This window comes from Euwallacea similis, chromosome 12 (genome assembly GCF_039881205.1).
Source record: "Euwallacea similis isolate ESF13 chromosome 12, ESF131.1, whole genome shotgun sequence".
NCBI lineage: Eukaryota > Metazoa > Arthropoda > Insecta > Coleoptera > Curculionidae > Euwallacea > Euwallacea similis.
This window is the reverse complement of record NC_089620.1, coordinates 4520386-4539683: the sequence shown is the minus strand read 5'-3', so window position 1 is coordinate 4539683 and position 19298 is coordinate 4520386. Positions and strand designations below refer to the sequence as shown.

The window sequence follows — 19298 nt, the reverse complement described above, 5'->3', positions numbered from 1 at the left end:
CGATTTTCAGTTTAGCTTTAATATAATCTCCTGGCATCCCTACTCTGCTTTCAGTAGAATGGCATTTTTGATTGTCACAGCCACTACCTTGTATATGACCTGCTTCACCACTTCCCCACGCTTCTATTTTAATACGATCAAATTTTATTGATAAGTCATCTGTATAAACATCTTTATTTTTATGATCATAGGATTTTTCATTATTTTTTTCAAGATCTGGTTTCTTATTTTTCAGCTGCTCCTTGATTATCTCTTTTAATTTTTCTTTTAATTTCTTTTTGAGACCTTCTAAATCGAACCTACACAATTTATCAGCGTAAAAGACCTCCGTTCTGTTTGCTTTTATTGGTGCTTCTGGTTGCGTGACAACGCCATTTGTATTTTGTGAAATCTTTGTATAAAAAGGTTGAGTGTTTTCTTTGTCTACATATCGTGTTGAACGGCTGCATGTTCCAGTAAAGCAGATACAACCATCATCACCTTGATTACATTTTTCTCTATGCTCTACATCCGTCAACTTGTACACTACTTTCAGTCCTTTACTAGATTTAAATGTATCGTCTATCTCATCATTTCTTTTTACACAGTAACTGCATTTCCCCTTTTCCTGTTTATTGTTGTCAGGGAAGAAACCATACCCTTGCTTATTAAATATTATTTTATCCAACTGATTTTGAGGTCTTTTCAAAAGGTCACCTATTTCCTTGCTTGGAAGATAATAGAACTGATTTGATTCCTTTGAATAAACAGAATTGTATTTAGTATATCTTGTTCCCATTAATTTTAGTGGTATTATTTTATTTTCTCTTTCAAGAACAAACTCCTCTGGTTCTGGCTGCCATCCAGAAAGACAAAGCATTTTACTGTTAGAATTTCCTTTATACTTTACTTCTATTTCCGGCTGCCCAGAGTTATTAAATTCACATTGAATAGATTTGTCTTTTAACTTTTTCTCAAAATCATTAAAACTATAAAAACTTCCGCCTTTAGAACATTTAACTTGCACATCAAGAACATAGCCATATTCTTTCAGAACTTTAAATTGTTGCGGATTACTTTCTAATATACCTTTTATAATATTATCAATATTACTATCAGTTGTTTTTGCTACTATTGCTGGTTTTACTACTTTTAAAGATAGGGGGCCAATATTTACAGCGGTATTAACATTAAAAGTACATAAACCATCACTGTAGGTTCCACGTGCTTCATAAGTACAAGCGCTCTCGCTCATCTTCATTCTTATCTTTAACGTGTCACTCTGCTTTCCAGACGTGTTACTTTGTACTATTTCTACTACTTCAGGCTCTGGAGCAGGTGGTGCAGGGAAACAGCGAATAAACTGCAGACTCTCTTCATCTATACCTTGAGTTCCATGGTATTTAGCACAGAGCTTATCTTTTTCTCTATAAGTTTTGAAGTAGTACGTGATGCCATCTTTGTCTAAAATAGAGCGCCACTCAGCTTTATTTTCTCCATACCCTTTAGGGAAATCTAATTTTTCTCCAATCTCTCCGTCTCTTCCTTTCAGATCACCAATGATTACCTTAACCTTAGGATTAAAGTAATCATTGTCTTTATCTGTTATAGGAACAATTCTAACTTGTGGAGGTGACATTGCAAGTTGCTCGCAAAATGGAGGGGGGCTAGGTGCAAGTGGCACGGGAGCACATTTTACTGCCGTTTGGTAGCAGGTATCACAGACTTTTTCCATCTCCCCAGGACGAAAAATATTCTCACCCGAAAATACTCTAGAACCCCATGAAGAAATTCCTGACATACAAGCCCCTTTTTGACTGCAAGCACATATTTTAGGAGAGTTAGCGAATCTTCTTTTTTCCTCATCAGTAACACCGTCTGCCCATTCCCATTTAAGACCCCGAGCAATTTCTCCTCCAGCTTTTGTTTTATCCCCTTCCCAATCAATAAAAGCTGCAGCAGAAACTCCAGCTCCTGTACCTTGCGTTCCATATATCTGGCGGCAGGATTCCCCACTTTGTAAGTCATAACAATAACTTTGTCCATCATAAGCACATACTCTAATTTTGGGATTAAAGTAACCATCAACTCCTTGATCTTTTATTGCTTGCACCTTAATTTCCTTTACCCAATCTCCACCAACTATTGCTTCCCACCAAGTATTACTTTCTACAAATGTTGGACAATCAGCATATCCTTGATACGAAAGACCAAGTATCAAAAAAAATATCAATAAGAAATTAAGCTTTACACTTCTCATAAAATACCGGTAACCACTCATTAACTTCTTCTCCTTTTTCTTTTATTGCCTCATACATATACTTTATAGTCTCTTTGTTAGCTGAAAGTACATGTATTTCTTGCATATCCTTCAAATCCAGATTTAAGGTTACTAATCCTTTGTACTGTTTTATCAAAAATAAACCTTCCTGTGTTGGCGTCTGCAGAATTATATTCAGCTCCTCTTTCGATAGAGAAAATGCCTTCATGTATAATCTATTTGCATTGACGTTCGGCATCAAGATTCTTGTATCAACATGTTTATCTAAATATTGAGTAAATTTGCTAGCAAATGCGAGATTTAAATTTTCAGTACTTAGGATTACTACAACATTTAGTTCCGTCATTCTTTGCATCCAGTTATCAAACTCTTTCTCTGTAGGAAAAATATTACTTATCTCCCATGCTTCATCCAAAACAAGTATTGCAGGCGAGCCATCACATTTTGCCTCAAAAGAATATAAAAAATAGTAAAGTATCACGGACATACATTCCTTTTTTTTTGTAAGGTTTGCGGTGTTGAGAGATATAATTTTTGTTTCCCAGTCAATATCTGATTCATCACCATCTTGAAATAAGTAAGCAAAGTCACCATCGTTACACCATCTACTTATCTTACCCCCAAGGAGCAAGAGCACCTCAGAAATTTGTGAAATAGAACGTGATTCCTTGGGTATAGCAAATATAGAATCCACAATTTTTCTTATCTTTTCTTCTACGTCCGCCAAGCTCGTATCGGCTACCATTCTTCTGATCAGTTCAACCAACATATTGCGATTGGAAGCACTATCTTCAATGTTTAGTGGATTAAATTTTAGGCTTTTGTCCTTATATTTTGGATCGATTATGTAATATTTACCACTCACTGCTTTAGTAAAAATTATTGATTTTCCAGTGTTATCCAATATGACAATTCTTGGGTTAAACTTTCTTGATTCTGATAATAGAAAATTAATGAGTGAAGTTCTGCCTGAATTTGGAGCTCCGAGTATCGTAGTATGGCCATTATTTCTTTTTCCATGAAAATTAAAGAAGTAAGGATTTCCTTTTTTTGAGAAAAAAATCATTACCGCTTCTTTCCACCTTCTTCCTTTTAATGTACCTGACGTAAAATCGTGCAGCATAGCAAAGCTGCAAGCGTATTTTGTTAAGATATTTTTCGGTTGCGTAATAAAAGCAAAATTGCCTGGAAGTTGTGCCCAAAAATGACTTTCCATATGTAAATCAGTTCTAAACATCATGAAGCCAACTAATGACATTATAGAAGATAAATCACTAATACTTTCAGCTAACTTATTCCTATCATCTGCAAATATTGTAAAAATAATTTTCTGTTGGCAGAAGTCTATACTAGAGGTCTTTTCAAGCTCTATTATTTCTTCAATTCCTGAGCTTTTAAGTAAGGTATTATCCTCACTAATTTGCAGCATGTTGATTTGTTTTTTAAATTCTTTTATTGCTTTATTATTACTAGTAAATATCATTATTTCTGTAATGATAAATTCAGATTCAAGCTGCAAGCATCTATCTATATTACCTAAAGAGATTTCCCGGTATTCTTTTATGCTGAAAATAGAGCCAAATTTCTGTTGATTTTCAAATATTGTTTGAAACGTATTGAAACCAAAAGCTATTTTAAAATTTCTAATATATTGCGACAGGTCCCTTTCATGTATTGGATAATCTTTGTGCGTTAATGTAACAATATAGTGGAGAAATTCTATCATTTCAGAATATATTTTACCTTCACTAAACCTTAGGCCCAGTTTTTTAGCTCCAAAAGGTTCTAAATCATTTTGAATTAAGTCAGTTATCTTTTGCAACTCCTGATGGCTTTCTTGTAAAGACAATTTATGCTTATTCTTTATTCTATTGAAAAAAAACGAATTATTAGTATGCTTGCCAAAATCGCTAAACAATATTACAATGTATAGTTCATTTATATACTGTAATTTACTATCAGTTAGTTTATTAAACCACGTTGAATGTAGGTTGTCAGAGAAGTCTTCAGTTTTATTCCATTTCAAGCTCAGTTTATTGCGCTTTCTAACGGTATGAATCCAAACGGTAAAATACAGGCTATTAATATTTTTTGATATGCTTTTTCTAATTTCAGTTCTGAGGTCGCTGTAGTTATCAACAGAAGAATAATCTTCTAACTTGGTTATTTTTAACAATTCTCCCTGTTTTGTTAGTATGGTTTCTTCATCGTAATGACAAGCATAAGGAACAAAATCTAAATCGATGCTTTCTAGTAATGCTAAGTTGTTCTTTTTTTCAAACTTAGAGTTAATCGCTGGTACTTTTAGCTGCATATGCGTATTCAATAAAGATAATTAAAAAAGATAAAAATACTATCTTAATTTTTATCTTTTTTTTCGCTATCGGATTGTAATTTTATATCTTTTGCAAAGTTAAATTTTTCTTTTAAGTAGTCTGTTGCCTTTTCTGTACTACCGAACATCAGGACCAGTACACCAAACATTATCATAAAAAAGATTAGACCTCTGAACACTACTGCAAGTATCACCGCAGCTATACACAACCCTATGATTGTTGAAGGACTCATATTTTCTACAGTATCTTTAATTGAAAATGAAGAAATAAAATTTTTTACCGTTTCTTGTACATCCTTTAACTCATCACTCACCGAACTTGCTTCGCTAGAATATGATGCAAAAATGAAACTTAATAAGGCTATAAAAACCAAAACTTTATTCAATTGAATGCGCATCAACTAAACACCTTTTAAACATTCCTCAAATATAACAACTTTTATATCAATAGGCAAGAACTGAATTCACTTATCCACTACAAGTAACACATATTTAATTTTTACCGCTGTGAACATGCTGTAAGCTCTTTATCATCAACAAGAGGACTCACATTAATGGATGTTAATTTACTTGATAGGAAGTTTAAATGCAATTCAGCTACTGCTGCTATAGCAAACACTGCAGCCATAGCAAGTAGTCCTGCTCCTATCAATCCTGATGTCATTGCTCCTGCAACAATGCACCCTATTGTGGAGAGAGCACAACCTGCTACAAGTGCAACGTGAAGATTTCTGTTATTGGGTTGTTTTTCAAGTGGAGTATCTTCACCCTTTTTCTTATTCAAAGGAAATTTCTGCACGATTGTAATGGCGTTTTTTCTGTCCCTTTTTTCTTCGGGTTGCATTGAATCTTTTGCCTGGCTGCCTGTCATCTGAGTAGTTTGACTATTTGGATCCATACTTTCTTTTTCTCTGGATCCCAGTGTCACGCACTGGGATGACACCTGTGGCTCTTCTTCTGCAGTCTGCTCTGGTTGCATTTGATTCCCAGTATCTTCTTTTTGTGGATCGTTATTTTCTCCAGCAGAGCTTAATATTGAGCTCATACGGCTCCTTCTACTACTTATTGGTGATTCTAAACTTTCTTCACTCGGTTTGCGTGAACTTACTCCACTATCTGAGCTACTAGCACATACTTCTTCTTTAGTTGGACTTTCTACATTATTTTCTGTCATCCCAGTGCTTGACACTGGGATCTCTTTTTTTATGGAATTAATAGGTTGTTCTTCTATTTTTGAATCTTTATTGCTGCTCCTTTTAATAATCCCTGAAATTATTTCTAATATTTTCCCTCTTCTTGTTGGTGATCTTTGTAATTGTTCTCTTTCATTGTTAGATACTGAAAGCTCGACCTCTAATTTCATTACTTCTGTTTCCAACACTGGAAGAAATTTTTTGGTGTAATAATTATAAGATTCTTCTTGCTCTTTCAGTGATTTTTCTAATCGAATTAATACCTTAGGATCAGCCCCTTGCTTGAACAACTCTATGCATTTTTTGATAGTTCCATCTCCATTTTTTTTTGGGCTTTTATGATTATGTGTTTTTTTTGTTACCTTTTTGTATATAGTGTCGTGCAATTGTTGGTTAATATCTTTTTTAGAACTTAGCATAGACTCCTCCATACATAACAAAATGTATAGATACCTCTTTAGCGTTAATTTTACATTAAAACTGGGCAATTATGCCCTATAATGGGCTCTTTCAGAGATAATTATGACTTGCTTACTGGTTAACTATTTGCTTTGCTGCTTCTACAGATTTGCGTTCAATATGATTGTTTGCCTGTTGAACTAACATATTCACTACTTCTTTTACAGGCTTTTCCCTATCAACCATACCAACACTTTGGCCAGCCATTAGAGATCCTGTTTCAACATCTCCATCAATTACTGCTCTTCTTAAAGCTCCAGCCCAGAATTTTTCTATTTCAAGCTGCCCATCTTCTTTTGAGATCTGGCCCTTTTGGTATTCATCAATAACTTCTTTTTGACGCTTCATGAAGTCATCACTTGCTTTGTTGGCTATAGCTCTTACAGGAATTACAGGAAAATCAGCACTTATCTGTACAGAAGGTATTGCATTACGTGCGGCCGATTTAATAAACACTTCCTTGAAATTTTTGTGGGCAATTGACTCATTAGTGCAGACAAATAATGTACCTATTTGACAGCCACTTGCTCCCATTTCCAGGTAATTAATTATCATTTCACCTCTTCCTATTCCACCTGCAACAAACACTGGTATTTGTTCATTTTTAAAATGAGGCAATATCTCTTGTGCAAGAACAGAAGTGCTAACTGGACCTATATGCCCACCTGCTTCCATTCCTTCTATTATTAATGCATCTACTCCCATTTTTACTAACCTTTTCGCAAGGCTTAATGCTGGTGCAAAGCACATAACTTTAATGCCTGCACCCTTGATTTTTTCTATATTAGGCTTTGTTGGTAGCCCACCAGCAAGTACTATATGGCTTACTTTCGTTTCAATACACACATCTATCAACTCACCCAACTTTGGGTGCATAGTAATTAGGTTTACACCAAATGGTTTGTTAGTTAATTTCTGCGTCTCTATGATTTCTTTTTCCAGTAAGTCTGGAAACATTGCACCACATGCAATTACACCAAAACCACCAGCGTTTGAAATTGCTGAAACCAAATTTCTCTCTGAAACCCAGCTCATAGCACCACCCATTATAGCAAACTCACTGCCAAGAAAATCTGTTCCTTTTTTCCAGAGGCTACTTAACATATAACCTATATCATACGTTTAAAAATGTTTTGTTTATCTATAAATGTGTGTTTTAAGGCGCCAAGTATATGTAAGACTATAAAGAGTACCATAAAATATGCAAGCATCGAATGTAGCTCGTTAGCCGTATTAGCTAGATCTTTGTTTTGATTAATCAACAAAGGGATATGAAAAAAATATTTGATCTGTTTGCTAGAAGCAGAAGACATGACATAGCCAGATAGTGGCATTAGCACCATCAAAGAATATAAACCAAAGTGTACTGCTTTACTTATATTGATTACAAACCGAGAAAAATTTGCTGGAAGTGGTGGAACATAAGTAAAGACGCGAAAAAATATGCGTACTATGATTAATCCAAGAATAGTGATACCGCAAGCCTTATGAATAGCGTATATGTTGAACTTAATTTCATTGCTAAGTGGTAAGCTTTTCATATAAAGTCCAGAGCAAAGCATACCGATAATAAAAATAGCCATCAACCAATGGATAACTCTTAAACCTAGGCTATATTTATCGTCTTCCATTTTGATTACCCTAAAGTAGCATTTATATAATAGAAAAACTATTTTTCAATCAAAATTATTAAAGCAATTTAGATTTACTGACAATGTAGCTATACAAATTCGACCCAGCCGGAAGTCAAGGGCACCTAAGCCATAGAAACGGATTAAACGAAAAACTTACTTGACAAACTCCGCCAGCCTCCTTATCATGGTACTGAAGGTATTCAGTTATCTTCATCTGTGCAGATTAAACAGCAAGAAAACAACGTAGTTGGCGTCTTATTTTTAATTTTTTGCACTATGTGCACCTTATGTCTTCACAACATTTCTGGGTTTTTACCTATATAAGCTGAAACGCGCTTATAAGTCGTTTAAGACAGTATAGTACGCCGATTTGCAGGATTAGAGAGTGACAACTAGCTAACACGGGGTTTCTTTTGCTTTTTTTTCTGCTTAGTAAATTTCTTAAATATTTGCAGCATAGGTTAGTTGCAATTAAAAGCAGCTAAATTGCAGTGTTTAAGACTTAAAAAACGCCAATACTGAAAATAGACAATGACTAGGGCTTTTTTTGCCTTTTTTTTATTTGGTAAATTTCTTAATGTTTATAGCTAAAAGAGCCCAAGAGAGGTGTCATTCCAGTGCTTGGCACTGGAATCCAGGAATTTTATTAAGTTGGTGAGCATAAAAATAGCTGTTTTACGTTAAAATACAATGTTTTGATGATTATGGAAAGGCTGGATTCCAGTGTCAAGCACTGGAATGACACCATAGGAGCACTGCCATCATAAAGGAACCAGTGTCAGCTACTTGAATGACATCATAGGGGCGCTGGGATGACACCCTGACAATCGTCATCCCGCTACGTGTTAGCGGGATCTAGAGATACCGCGGCGGTATGACAGTTTGCGGTGACATGACGATAAGGTTCCAGTGTCAAGTGTTTGGCATGCAAATTTCCTTAAACGTTCGTAAGCTTAAAACTTTACTTTAGATCAAACTGCTGTATAGTGACTTTATAGCTTCAATTTTGTAATGAACATACCTAGTATAGAAAATTGTGATCTTCACAATAAAGCCGTCTTACTTAGAGTTGACTTCAATGTTCCTATAAAAGATGGAGAAATTCGTGACGTCACTCGTATTTTGAGAGCATTGCCTACTATTCAGTATTTAGTGAATGCGAGTGCAAAGATTATTATTATATCGCATTTCGGACGCCCAAAGGCTAGAGACGATAATCTGTCGCTAAAAAATATAATTGACACTTTATCACAGTTACTAAATAAAAAAGTGAAATTCATTGATGATTGCGTTGGTGAAAAAGTGCAAAAAGCAGTGAGTGCTATGGATGCAGGAGATATAATATTACTGGAGAATCTAAGATTTTATGAAGAGGAAAAGGAGAATGATGCAAACTTTGCCAGACAATTAGCATCTCTGGCGGATATATATGTAAATGATGCATTTTCTTGCTCTCACAGAGCTCACGCTTCTATTTCACGCATTACAGAATTTTTACCCTCCTATGCAGGATTTTGCTTGCAAGATGAGCTAAAGTATCTTGAAAAAGCTGTATCATTTAAAGCTAAACCTATTACTGCGATAGTTGGGGGAGCCAAAATGTCAACTAAGATAAAAATGCTTATAAAGCTAACAGAAAAGGTTGATTACCTAGTTCTCGGTGGTGCAATTGCTAATAATTTTTTGTCATTTAGCAAAGTAAATATAGGGAAATCTTTCTTTCAAAATGGTGTTGACGACCTTCTACATAATATTGTTGAAACAGCAAATAAAAACAATTGCAAAATAGTTGTGCCAGAAGACGTTCTGGTTGCAGTAAACTCTGATTACAGTACTAGTATTTCAAGAAGAACTGAGTCCATTTTGGACGGTGATATAATTTTGGATATCGGACCACAAACTTTGAGTACAATAAGCAGTATAATAGCAAGCAGTAAGACTCTGCTGTGGAATGGACCTATTGGTGTTTTTGAACATTCAGCTTTTGCAAGTGGTACAATAGGGGTAATGAAAATCGTAAGTGACTTAACGCACAAAGGAAAGTTAACCAGCATAATAGGGGGAGGTGATAGTCTATCTGCAATAAGCGCTGCAGGCTTTACCGATAAGGATTTTACATATGTTTCCACTGGTGGAGGAGCATTTTTAGATTGGTTAAGTGGTGATGAAATGCCGGGAGTTGCTGCTCTGCAAAAATGATTAGATTAAAACTTTTTTAAATTGTTTCTTGTAAGCTAGCTTTTTTGTGAACATGATTATGTCGAAGACAGTTAAACTAATTTTATGTTTAATAATACCAATAATAGGATTTATTTTTTATATTAAGGATCATTATTTTCACACCGGCTATGTAGAAGAAAATGTTGAGGTCAATTTTGAACCATTTTTCAGTTCACAACCAGCCACCGTTTCCAGAATTAACTGACTTCGATAGAGGAGTGTTGAAAGTTTGTGGAGATTGGGGAGCACATCCAGATAAAGAAGATTTCAAAATTTTACTTAGTTGTCCGCAGCATCAAGAAGTAGTGAAAGGAATATATGATGAGCTTGATCATCAAATTGTCACACCAGATGCGGATTTGGAATTATTTAAAGATGAGCTGGCTAACATTTGGTTTACAAATAGTGGAAGTGAAAAAGAAACTGTAGGGTTTGAACATATTTTTTGTGGTGAGCCAAACAATAAATTAGGTGGTATGCATTTTGTAGGTAGATACGTTGAAGCTCAAGAAGATAAATGGGCAGGTGCAATTTGGAATGATAAGTCCCTATGCAATAAATCAGATATTAAGCCACCAGTTTATACATTCGGAATGAAATGTTTGGGCAAGGATGGAGAAGTGAAAGTTAAATGCCCAAATGGATATGCATATAACCTTCATGCCGATGATATTTTAATTTCTGCAACTAAGGCGTTTAAGGAATTGGGAAAAGATGGAATGTGCCTGTATAAAATGGAGGATGACAATTATCAATCAGTGTTTGTAAGAAAGAATGATGCTATACTCACGTTCTATCCCGACTTAACACCAAAATGTGATGATAAGAGCACTTATTGTAGTTGCAGTAAATCTTAATTTCAAAACCAATAGGGTGAACAAATGATAAAATGCTATAGGGTGTAGCAAATCCAAATGAGTTAAAATTTTGATTAAAGGGTTTTGTGAGTAATAATGAAGAAGGGCATTATTCGTCTAATAAAAGCAATTCAATACTCTTGTGAAGGAATAAAATCAGCTTTTATATCAGAAATTGCGTTCAGACAGGAGTTGCTACTTTTTATAGTATGTGTCTCAATTTTGTTTGTTTTGGATGTAAGTAATCTAGAACGTGCAGTAATGATAAGCAGCCTATTCCTGGTGTTAATTGTGGAAATTGTTAACACTGCTTTGGGAGTGTTAAATAAACTGTGTCAAACCGAAAAACAAAGTAATAATTGATATAAAAAAATGGAGGTTTGACATGAGTCAAAAAATAGCAAATAGAACTAACGGATTGGTAGATTACAAAGAACTAGAATCAAATATTTTATCATCTATCAGAGAAGGTAAACCGCTAACAGGAAGGGGTGGAGCATTAACACCATTGATAAAAAGGCTGTTGGAGGCAAGCTTGGAAGGTGAAATAGAAAATCACTTATCAAATGAAGATGAAGAAATGCGAAGACTTTGCGCACAAGTGCAGGGTCGTTTGAGCTTTTAACGCCAAGAGATAGAGAAGGAAGTTTTGAACCGCAAATAGTCAGAAAAAGACAAACAAGCCTACATCCAGAGCTTGAAGCAAAGGTATTAAGTACATTTGCCAGTGGTATGGGCTATAGAGATATAGCGTCACATGTCGAGGAAATTTATGATCACAAAATATCAGCAGCAGAGATATCCAGCATTACTGATAAACTGCTACCAGTAATCAATGAATGGCGCAACCGCCCGCTGCAAGCGATTTATCCAATAGTTTTTATGGATGGAATGTTCTTTAAAGTGAAAGAAGATGGACGTTGTGTAAGTAAATGTATGTACAATATATTAGGTATAGATCAGAATGGCAGAAAAGAAGTTTTGGGCTTTTATTTAGCTGAAAGCGAAGGAGCTAACTTCTGGTTAGGGGTGCTAAATGACCTCAAAGAAAGAGGGGTAGAAGATGTTCTAATTGCATGTGTTGATGGTCTAAAAAGCTTTCCTACAGCAATAAACAGCGTATTTCCTAACGCAGAGGTACAGCTATGTATCGTGCATCAAATAAGGAATTTACTAAAATATGTATCGAGCAAAGATGTAAAAGTTTTCATGAATGATTTGAAAAAAATATATCGTGCTACAAGTAGAGAAATTGCTGAGAATTACTTACTTGAGCTGGAAGAAAAATGGGGAGAAAAGTATCCATTGGTTGTAAAATCGTGGCAGAACAATTGGGAAAATTTGTCTGGTTATTTCAAGTATTCTGGCCCTGTTAGAAGCCTAATTTATACTACCAACCCAATTGAGGGGTTGCATAGACAGATCAGAAAATTCACTAAAACTAAGGGTTCATTTACCAGCACAAATGCCTTGTATAAACAGGTATATTGTGCTATAAAGAAAGCAGAGGAAAAATGGACTATGCCTGTACATGACTGGGCGTTAACCATCTCTCAGCTTGATATTTTCTTTCCTGGTAGATTGAAAATTGAGTTGAATTAAAAATGCGGTTTGACACAGTTTATTTAACACTCCCTAAGTGTTCTGCCTTTAGCTCTATTAACTACAATTACTATAGGTTGCTATTTTTCATGGTGGATCATAGCACTTAATATCATTATTAGTAACGCCTCTCGTTTATTAATAGGTCATTATATGAAAAAATATGCCAACTCAGAAATTTCTACTGATGAATTCATGAGTAAAATAAACTATATCGCACTAGGTAGTAAGCTTCTTATCAACTATCCTTTAGCTGCTTTTTCTGTTTATCTACTTACAACAAATTTCATTGCTAATAGATTAACTGTTGGTGGAACCATACTTGGTTCACTATTGTTATTGGCAGTATTAATTGAAATGTTAGCTCCTGTTTTCTCAAAAGGCTGTGAAATATATGCTGAAAAGCACACAAAAGATTTACTAGAAGAGGATCCAAGAGATAGGGTACAAAAGGAAACTGACCTATTAGGATGGTATGATCCACGAAAACTGTTAATGCCAATTGTTATGCCTCTTATTAAAAAGTGTTTTGCGGAAGTGGCAAGCGAATTTGCTGAGAGGAATTTTGATGAGGTAAAAACTGATATGTCTGATGTTAATGCTGAAGGACTATCTAAGCCTAAAGGAATTGAATTTGCACAGCAACCAGTGTAGTATAAGCTTTTAGCTCTATGCATGGACTCAAAAAAAGTAGAACTGATATTTGAAAAATTCAAGCAATCAAATCCTGCACCAAAAATAGAGCTGAATTATACCAATGATTTTACGTTATTAGTTGCGATAGTTCTATCAGCGCGAACAACTGATATAAGCGTTAATAAAATTACAAAGGAGCTATTTAGTATCACTGATACGCCAGAAAAAATGCTGGGTTTTGGGCAGAGTGAGCTAAGAAAATGCATAAGCAGTATTGGTTTATATAATTCCAAAGCAAAAAACATAATCGGGCTCAGCAAAATATTGATTGAGAGGTACAATAGCAAAGTGCCTACTGATTTCGATGATTTGGTGTCTTTGCCGGGAGTGGGAAGAAAGAGCGCTAATGTATTCTTAAATTCGGGGCTTGGCATTCCAACATTGGCAGTTGATACTCACGTTTTTAGAGTGAGCAATAGAATCGGGCTTGTGAAAGAAAAAGATGTGTTTAAAACAGAACAATCTCTTTTAAATGTGGTTCCCAAAAAATACCTGCTTTATGCTCATCATTGGCTAGTTTTGCATGGTAGATATGTTTGCAAAGCACAGAAACCTTCGTGTGAAACGTGCATAATTCATGATTTATGTGAATTTGAGTGCAAAAGGTATAAAGTCTAGTATTTCTTTTTTTGTCATCCAAGTAGCTATAGAAACGAAAAAACTTACTTGACACATTTTGCTGGAATGATACAAGTTATTATTCAAACAACAGTTATGCAAGAGATCTGATTACATCTAAGCTAACAATGGACCACTAGATATATTACTAACCACGTTGACCTGATTCAATATTTTATTAGTGGGATTGAAATAATTTTCTATAAATTCCTTATATATAGCTGTTAACTTGTGTATATCGTTTACTGATACGCATTCGTTTATCTGATGTGCGGTTTTGTTGATTATACCAAATTCAATCACTGGACAAACATCTTTGATAAACGCAGCGTCAGATGTGCCACCACTTGTGCTAAGTATAGCATCAATGTTGGTAACCTTACTTATTGCATCAAGCATAATATCAGTATTTCTATCGGGAGTAGAGAGGAAAACGTCCCTGCTGCTATGCACAGAAAGTTTATAATCGCTAGTTACACTGGAGCATATTTCATCAATCAGCTTATATAAGCCACCCGGTGTTTGTTCATTGTTATATCGAATGTTAAAACGTGTAGTTGCTGAGCCAGGTATTAGATTGCTAGTATTATTTCCAACATCGATAGTAGTAACTTCGCAATGTGAAGGCTGAAAATATTTATTACCATGATCAAAAGTAGTATTTTTTACCTTACTCAATATCGATATTACCTTATATATTGGATTGTCTGCTAGGTCTGGGTAGGCAACGTGCCCTTGTTTTCCATGGCAAATTAATTCAAATGTTACAGAACCTCTTCTGCCTATTTTTATGGTATCACCTAATTTCTCACTACTGGTTGGTTCGCCAACCACACAAAAATCTATCTTTTTCTGCTTATTTTTCATCCATTCCAAAACTGCCTTTGTTCCATATTCTTCCATGCTTTCTTCAGCACTGGTAATCAATGCACTTATCGAACCATTAAATTGAAACTTCTCTGCAATCAAATTTACCATAGCAGCAATAAATGCAGCTACTCCGCTTTTCATATCAGCGGCCCCTCTTCCATATAGCATTCCATCCCTCACTTCTGGATTAAATGGACCAAATGCCCAATCTTTTAACTGACCCGGTGGTACAACATCAACGTGCCCAGCAAAGCACAAATTTGGTACTCCATTTATATATTTCGCATAAAGATTTTTAACTTTATCACCAAATTCTAAAATCTCACAATCAAAGCCGCTCTTCTTGAAGATTGTTGCCATATACTCTATTGCCCCGCTGTCTTCTGGTGTTATACTCTCAAAAGAGATCAATTTCCTAGTTAGCTCTACGGGGTCAATTTTCATGTCAATCTTAAAATACTTATACTGCTATATTGTAAACACTCTATGCACTATTTAAAACAAATATTACATCAAACCGAACAAACTTTTCTAAGGGAAGTAATAACAGATTACTACCTTGCTGATGATATCTATGAAATATGCACACGACACGGAAATGACGTCTTTCTAGTTGCAGATAAAAATACAGCAAAACTTTTAAACAAAAACGTACTTAATAAAATTCCTAACTTAATTATTCCAGCTCCACCTGTCATTCCAGCGCGTGACACTGGAATCCATAAGTTGTTTTCCTGGATCCCAGTGTCAGCTACTTGCATGACACCAAGCAGAGCTGCCTCTCTTGAAACCGTAAATCTAGTTAGAAACAAAGCAAAAGACAGTGACTTAATAGTTGCATTTGGTAGCGGCACTGTTAACGATATCTGCAAATATGCAAGCTACCTCGAGAAAAAAGATTATATATCGTTCCCAACAGCCGCTTCTATGAATGGATATACCTCTGCAAATGCTTCAATATTAGTAAATGGATATAAAAAATCGTTCAAAGCACATCTTCCAAGAGCAGTATATATAGATATAGACATACTTGCCAATGCACCACTGCGTCTCACATTAAGCGGATTTGCAGATTTCATTTGTCGTTCAACAGTTCAGGCTGACTGGCTACTATCTCATTTGTTGCTTGGCACAGAATACAATGAATTACCTTTTACACTTGTTCGCGATTTGGAGCAAATTTTGCTAAGAGAGTATACGGCGCTTACTAAAAGAAGTAGAAAAGTGGTCCTATTACTTATGGAAGTTCTACTAATTTCAGGACTTGGAATGGTAATATCAAAAGGCAGCTATTCTGCAAGCCAAGGAGAGCATATGATAGCTCACGCAATGGAAATGGTAACAAGAGATCATTCCTTACTACATGGCGAGAAAATTGCTGTTACGACGATTACCATGGCTAATTTGCAGGAAAAGATATTATCAATACAAAACCCGATTATCAAACCGACCACTTTAGATGTAAAACATATAACTCAGTGCTTTGATAATATCGAATTTGTAAGAACTTTTGAACAGAAGCAAATTATGCAGCAAAAAATCCAAGAGATTATTTGTAAAGAATGGCATAATATTTCCAGTTTAATTAAGCAAAATTTACTACCTGCAAAACACCTGCAAAAAATATTTGAAGATCTATCAATTCCACACTTACCAGAGCACCTCAGTTGGAATAAAGAACAATATTGTAAAGTGGTCGATCTTGCGTTTATAACAAGAGATAGATTCACCTTTCTTGACTTAGCTAACTGCATAGAAGAAAGTTAAGTTTTGTAGTGAAATTCTGTCATTTAAAGAGATCATAGGCCAAAAGCTAAACCCTTTTCACAATCTCTTATCCATTGTCTCCTCACCTGAGTGGATATACAACTCATTCCAAGTAACTGACACTGGGTTTCACCAATAGCACTGCTTTGCTAAACATAGTTTAGTTCGAGTGGCTGAGGAGGGACTTGAACCCCCGACCAAGAGATTATGATCCTCCTGCTCTACCAACTGAGCTACTCAGCCTAATTAAAAACCTTATTATACACACGATCTATATGTTTCGTATAATACTTCAAATCAAACAAAGATTCAAGTTTTTCCGAGTTAATAACCTTAAGTAAGGGTTTATCTTGTTTCAATTCGGCCAGAAAATCACTGTTGTTTTGTTTCACTTTCATTGCATTGCTCTGAACAATTTTATACGCCTCTTCCCTCGCCAAACCACTATTTACTAACTTAAGCAATACACGCTGTGAGAAAACTAAACCTTTTGAAGAATTTAAGTTCTTTTCAATGTTTTCCTTATTGATCACCAATTTATCTATCAAATCTGTTAATCGCACTAAAGCAAAATCCATTGTTATACAAGCATCAGGAGCAATGCATCTTTCCACAGACGAGTGTGATATATCACGTTCGTGCCACAATGCAACATTTTCTAACGCAGGAAAAACATAACTGCGTATTAAACGTGAGAGTCCAGTCAGATTTTCACTTAAAATAGGATTACATTTGTGTGGCATAGCAGAGCTTCCCTTCTGCCCAGTGGAAAAATGCTCAGAAATTTCGCCGATTTCAGTTCTTTGCAAATGACGAATTTCAACAGCAACATTTTCTATTGAGCTTGCAATCACTCCCAAAACTGAAAAGAACATAGCATGTCTATCACGAGGAATGACTTGAGACGATATGATTTCAGGTATGAGTCCTATTTCTTTCGCTACATATTCTTCAACAAACGGATCAACATTTGCAAAATTGCCTACTGCACCTGATATTTTACAAATTGAGATCTCTTTTTGCGCGCTAATTAATCTCTGATAATTGCGTTTAAATTCAGCATAAAATCTGGCAAATTTTATTCCAAGAGTTGTTGGTTCTGCATGCATTCCGTGACTGCGTCCAACACAAACAATATCTTTATAGTCCTCAGCTTTTTTTTTCAATGCTGCAAGTAAATTTTTTAGATTCTCGAGCAAAATATCACAGGACTCTTTCAGTTGCACCGCAAGGCATGTATCCAAAACATCAGAACTTGTCATTCCATAATGAAGATAACGAACATCAACTCCCGCTTTTTCAGCAACATATGTCAGAAAAGCTATAACATCATGTTTTACAATGGATTCAATTTCGTTGATACATTCAACATCAAATTCAATAGCACCAGAGAGGTTCTCAGCAATATTATTCGGAATCACTCCTAACTTTGCTTGAGCTTCACACGCTGATTTTTCTATTTTAAGCCATATATTAAATTTATTATTTTCCTCCCAAATGGAAGACATTTCTTTTCTGCTATAGCGGGGAATCATTTTTGATTTATTCCAATAATGGTGTCATTCCAGTGCGTGACACTGGAATCCAGATATAAAAGTATTTGCAAATTATTCAATGGACAACGGATTCTAGAAGCATAAAATAATGTCCATGATGAAATAAACTGGATCCCAGTGTCACGCACTGGGATGACATGAGGGGAGCACTGGGATGACACCAGCTTAGCCATGGCAGACATTTCTTTACGACTATAACAAGGGATCATCTTTGATCAGCTATCATCACCATCAGTAGCTTTTTTATTCGCATCTTGCTCTGCCTCTTGTTGCTCAGACTTCTGATTTTGCAATTTTACTTGCCTTAGCTCATTTGCGTCTGTTTCGGATTTTACGACGTATATAGTAATTGGTACCACTACTTCACTATGTAATTCTACGTTTACTTGGTATTCACCCAAGTTTTTGATGCTTACTCCACCAAAAGATAAACTACGGTGATCTATCACATGTCCTTCTTGTAGTAAAATTTTCGCAATTTCACGTGTTGTTACAGAACCAAAAATTTTACCATCCTCTGAAGCTTGCTTTATCAATACCACAAACTTATCATGTAGTGACAATGCAAGCTCTTTTGCTACATTTAATCTTTTTATATTCTCTTCTTCCAGTAATAAACGTTGCTCCTCTAGCTTTGTTAAATTTTCCTTGGTAGCTTTCACCGCTTTTCTTTGTGGAAAAAGAAAATTACGTGCATAACCTGGTTTAACTTTGACAACTTCACCAAGCTTACCTAAAGTCCTTATATTTTCCTTTAAAATTATCAACATAAATTACCTAAACTTTTTTAGTACAGTAAGGAATAAGAGCTAAAAAACGTGCCCTTATGATCGCTAAGCGTAACTTCCTTTGTTTTTTTGCACATACGCCTGTTAATCTTCTAGGTAATATCCTACCATAGTCAGAGGTAAACTTGGATAATAAATCTATATTCTTATAATCTATGTCTTCATCTTTAGACGCAGCAAGAGGGCAAACTTTAGAACACCTAAAGCCAGTCCTATTATTTACAGATACGTAAGAATTATTAAAACTATTTCGTCTTTTCATCATTATGCGCTTTGCTCCTCAATTTGTTTATTCATCATATGAGATTTACCTTCAAAAATTTTATCAACCTGCACAGGAAAGTGGCGAATAACGTTCTCATTAAGTTTCATTCTACGCATAAATTCATCCAGAATGCTTGCAGTAGAACTTATGCACATTATACAATAATGACCGCTCTTCA

The 19298-nt window shown here is 35.3% G+C and overlaps 3 protein-coding genes and 1 non-coding gene across 4 annotated transcripts; 2 read left to right on the top strand and 2 right to left on the bottom strand.

The window, feature by feature from the left end:
- Window positions 1–6319: 6319 nt before the first annotated feature.
- On the bottom strand, window positions 6320–7294 carry LOC136412450 ((3aS,4S,5R,7aS)-5-hydroxy-7a-methyl-1-oxo-octahydro-1H-indene-4-carboxyl-CoA dehydrogenase-like). Its single transcript, XM_066395515.1, has one exon. It carries the CDS (start codon window positions 7292–7294, stop codon window positions 6320–6322), a length of 975 nt encoding a protein of 324 aa, XP_066251612.1.
- Window positions 7295–13235: 5941 nt separating this feature from the next.
- LOC136412449 (endonuclease III-like) lies at window positions 13236–13874 on the top strand. The gene has a single exon (XM_066395514.1). It carries the CDS (start codon window positions 13236–13238, stop codon window positions 13872–13874), a length of 639 nt encoding a protein of 212 aa, XP_066251611.1.
- A 1629-nt stretch (window positions 13875–15503) lies between these two features.
- Window positions 15504–16511, top strand: LOC136412448 (glycerol-1-phosphate dehydrogenase [NAD(P)+]-like). Its single transcript, XM_066395512.1, has one exon. It carries the CDS (start codon window positions 15504–15506, stop codon window positions 16509–16511), a length of 1008 nt encoding a protein of 335 aa, XP_066251609.1.
- Window positions 16512–16681: 170 nt separating this feature from the next.
- On the bottom strand, window positions 16682–16754 carry TRNAM-CAU (transfer RNA methionine (anticodon CAU)). The gene has a single exon. It is a non-coding gene; the product is annotated as a tRNA-Met (tRNA).
- Between the last annotated feature and the right edge of the window lie 2544 nt (window positions 16755–19298).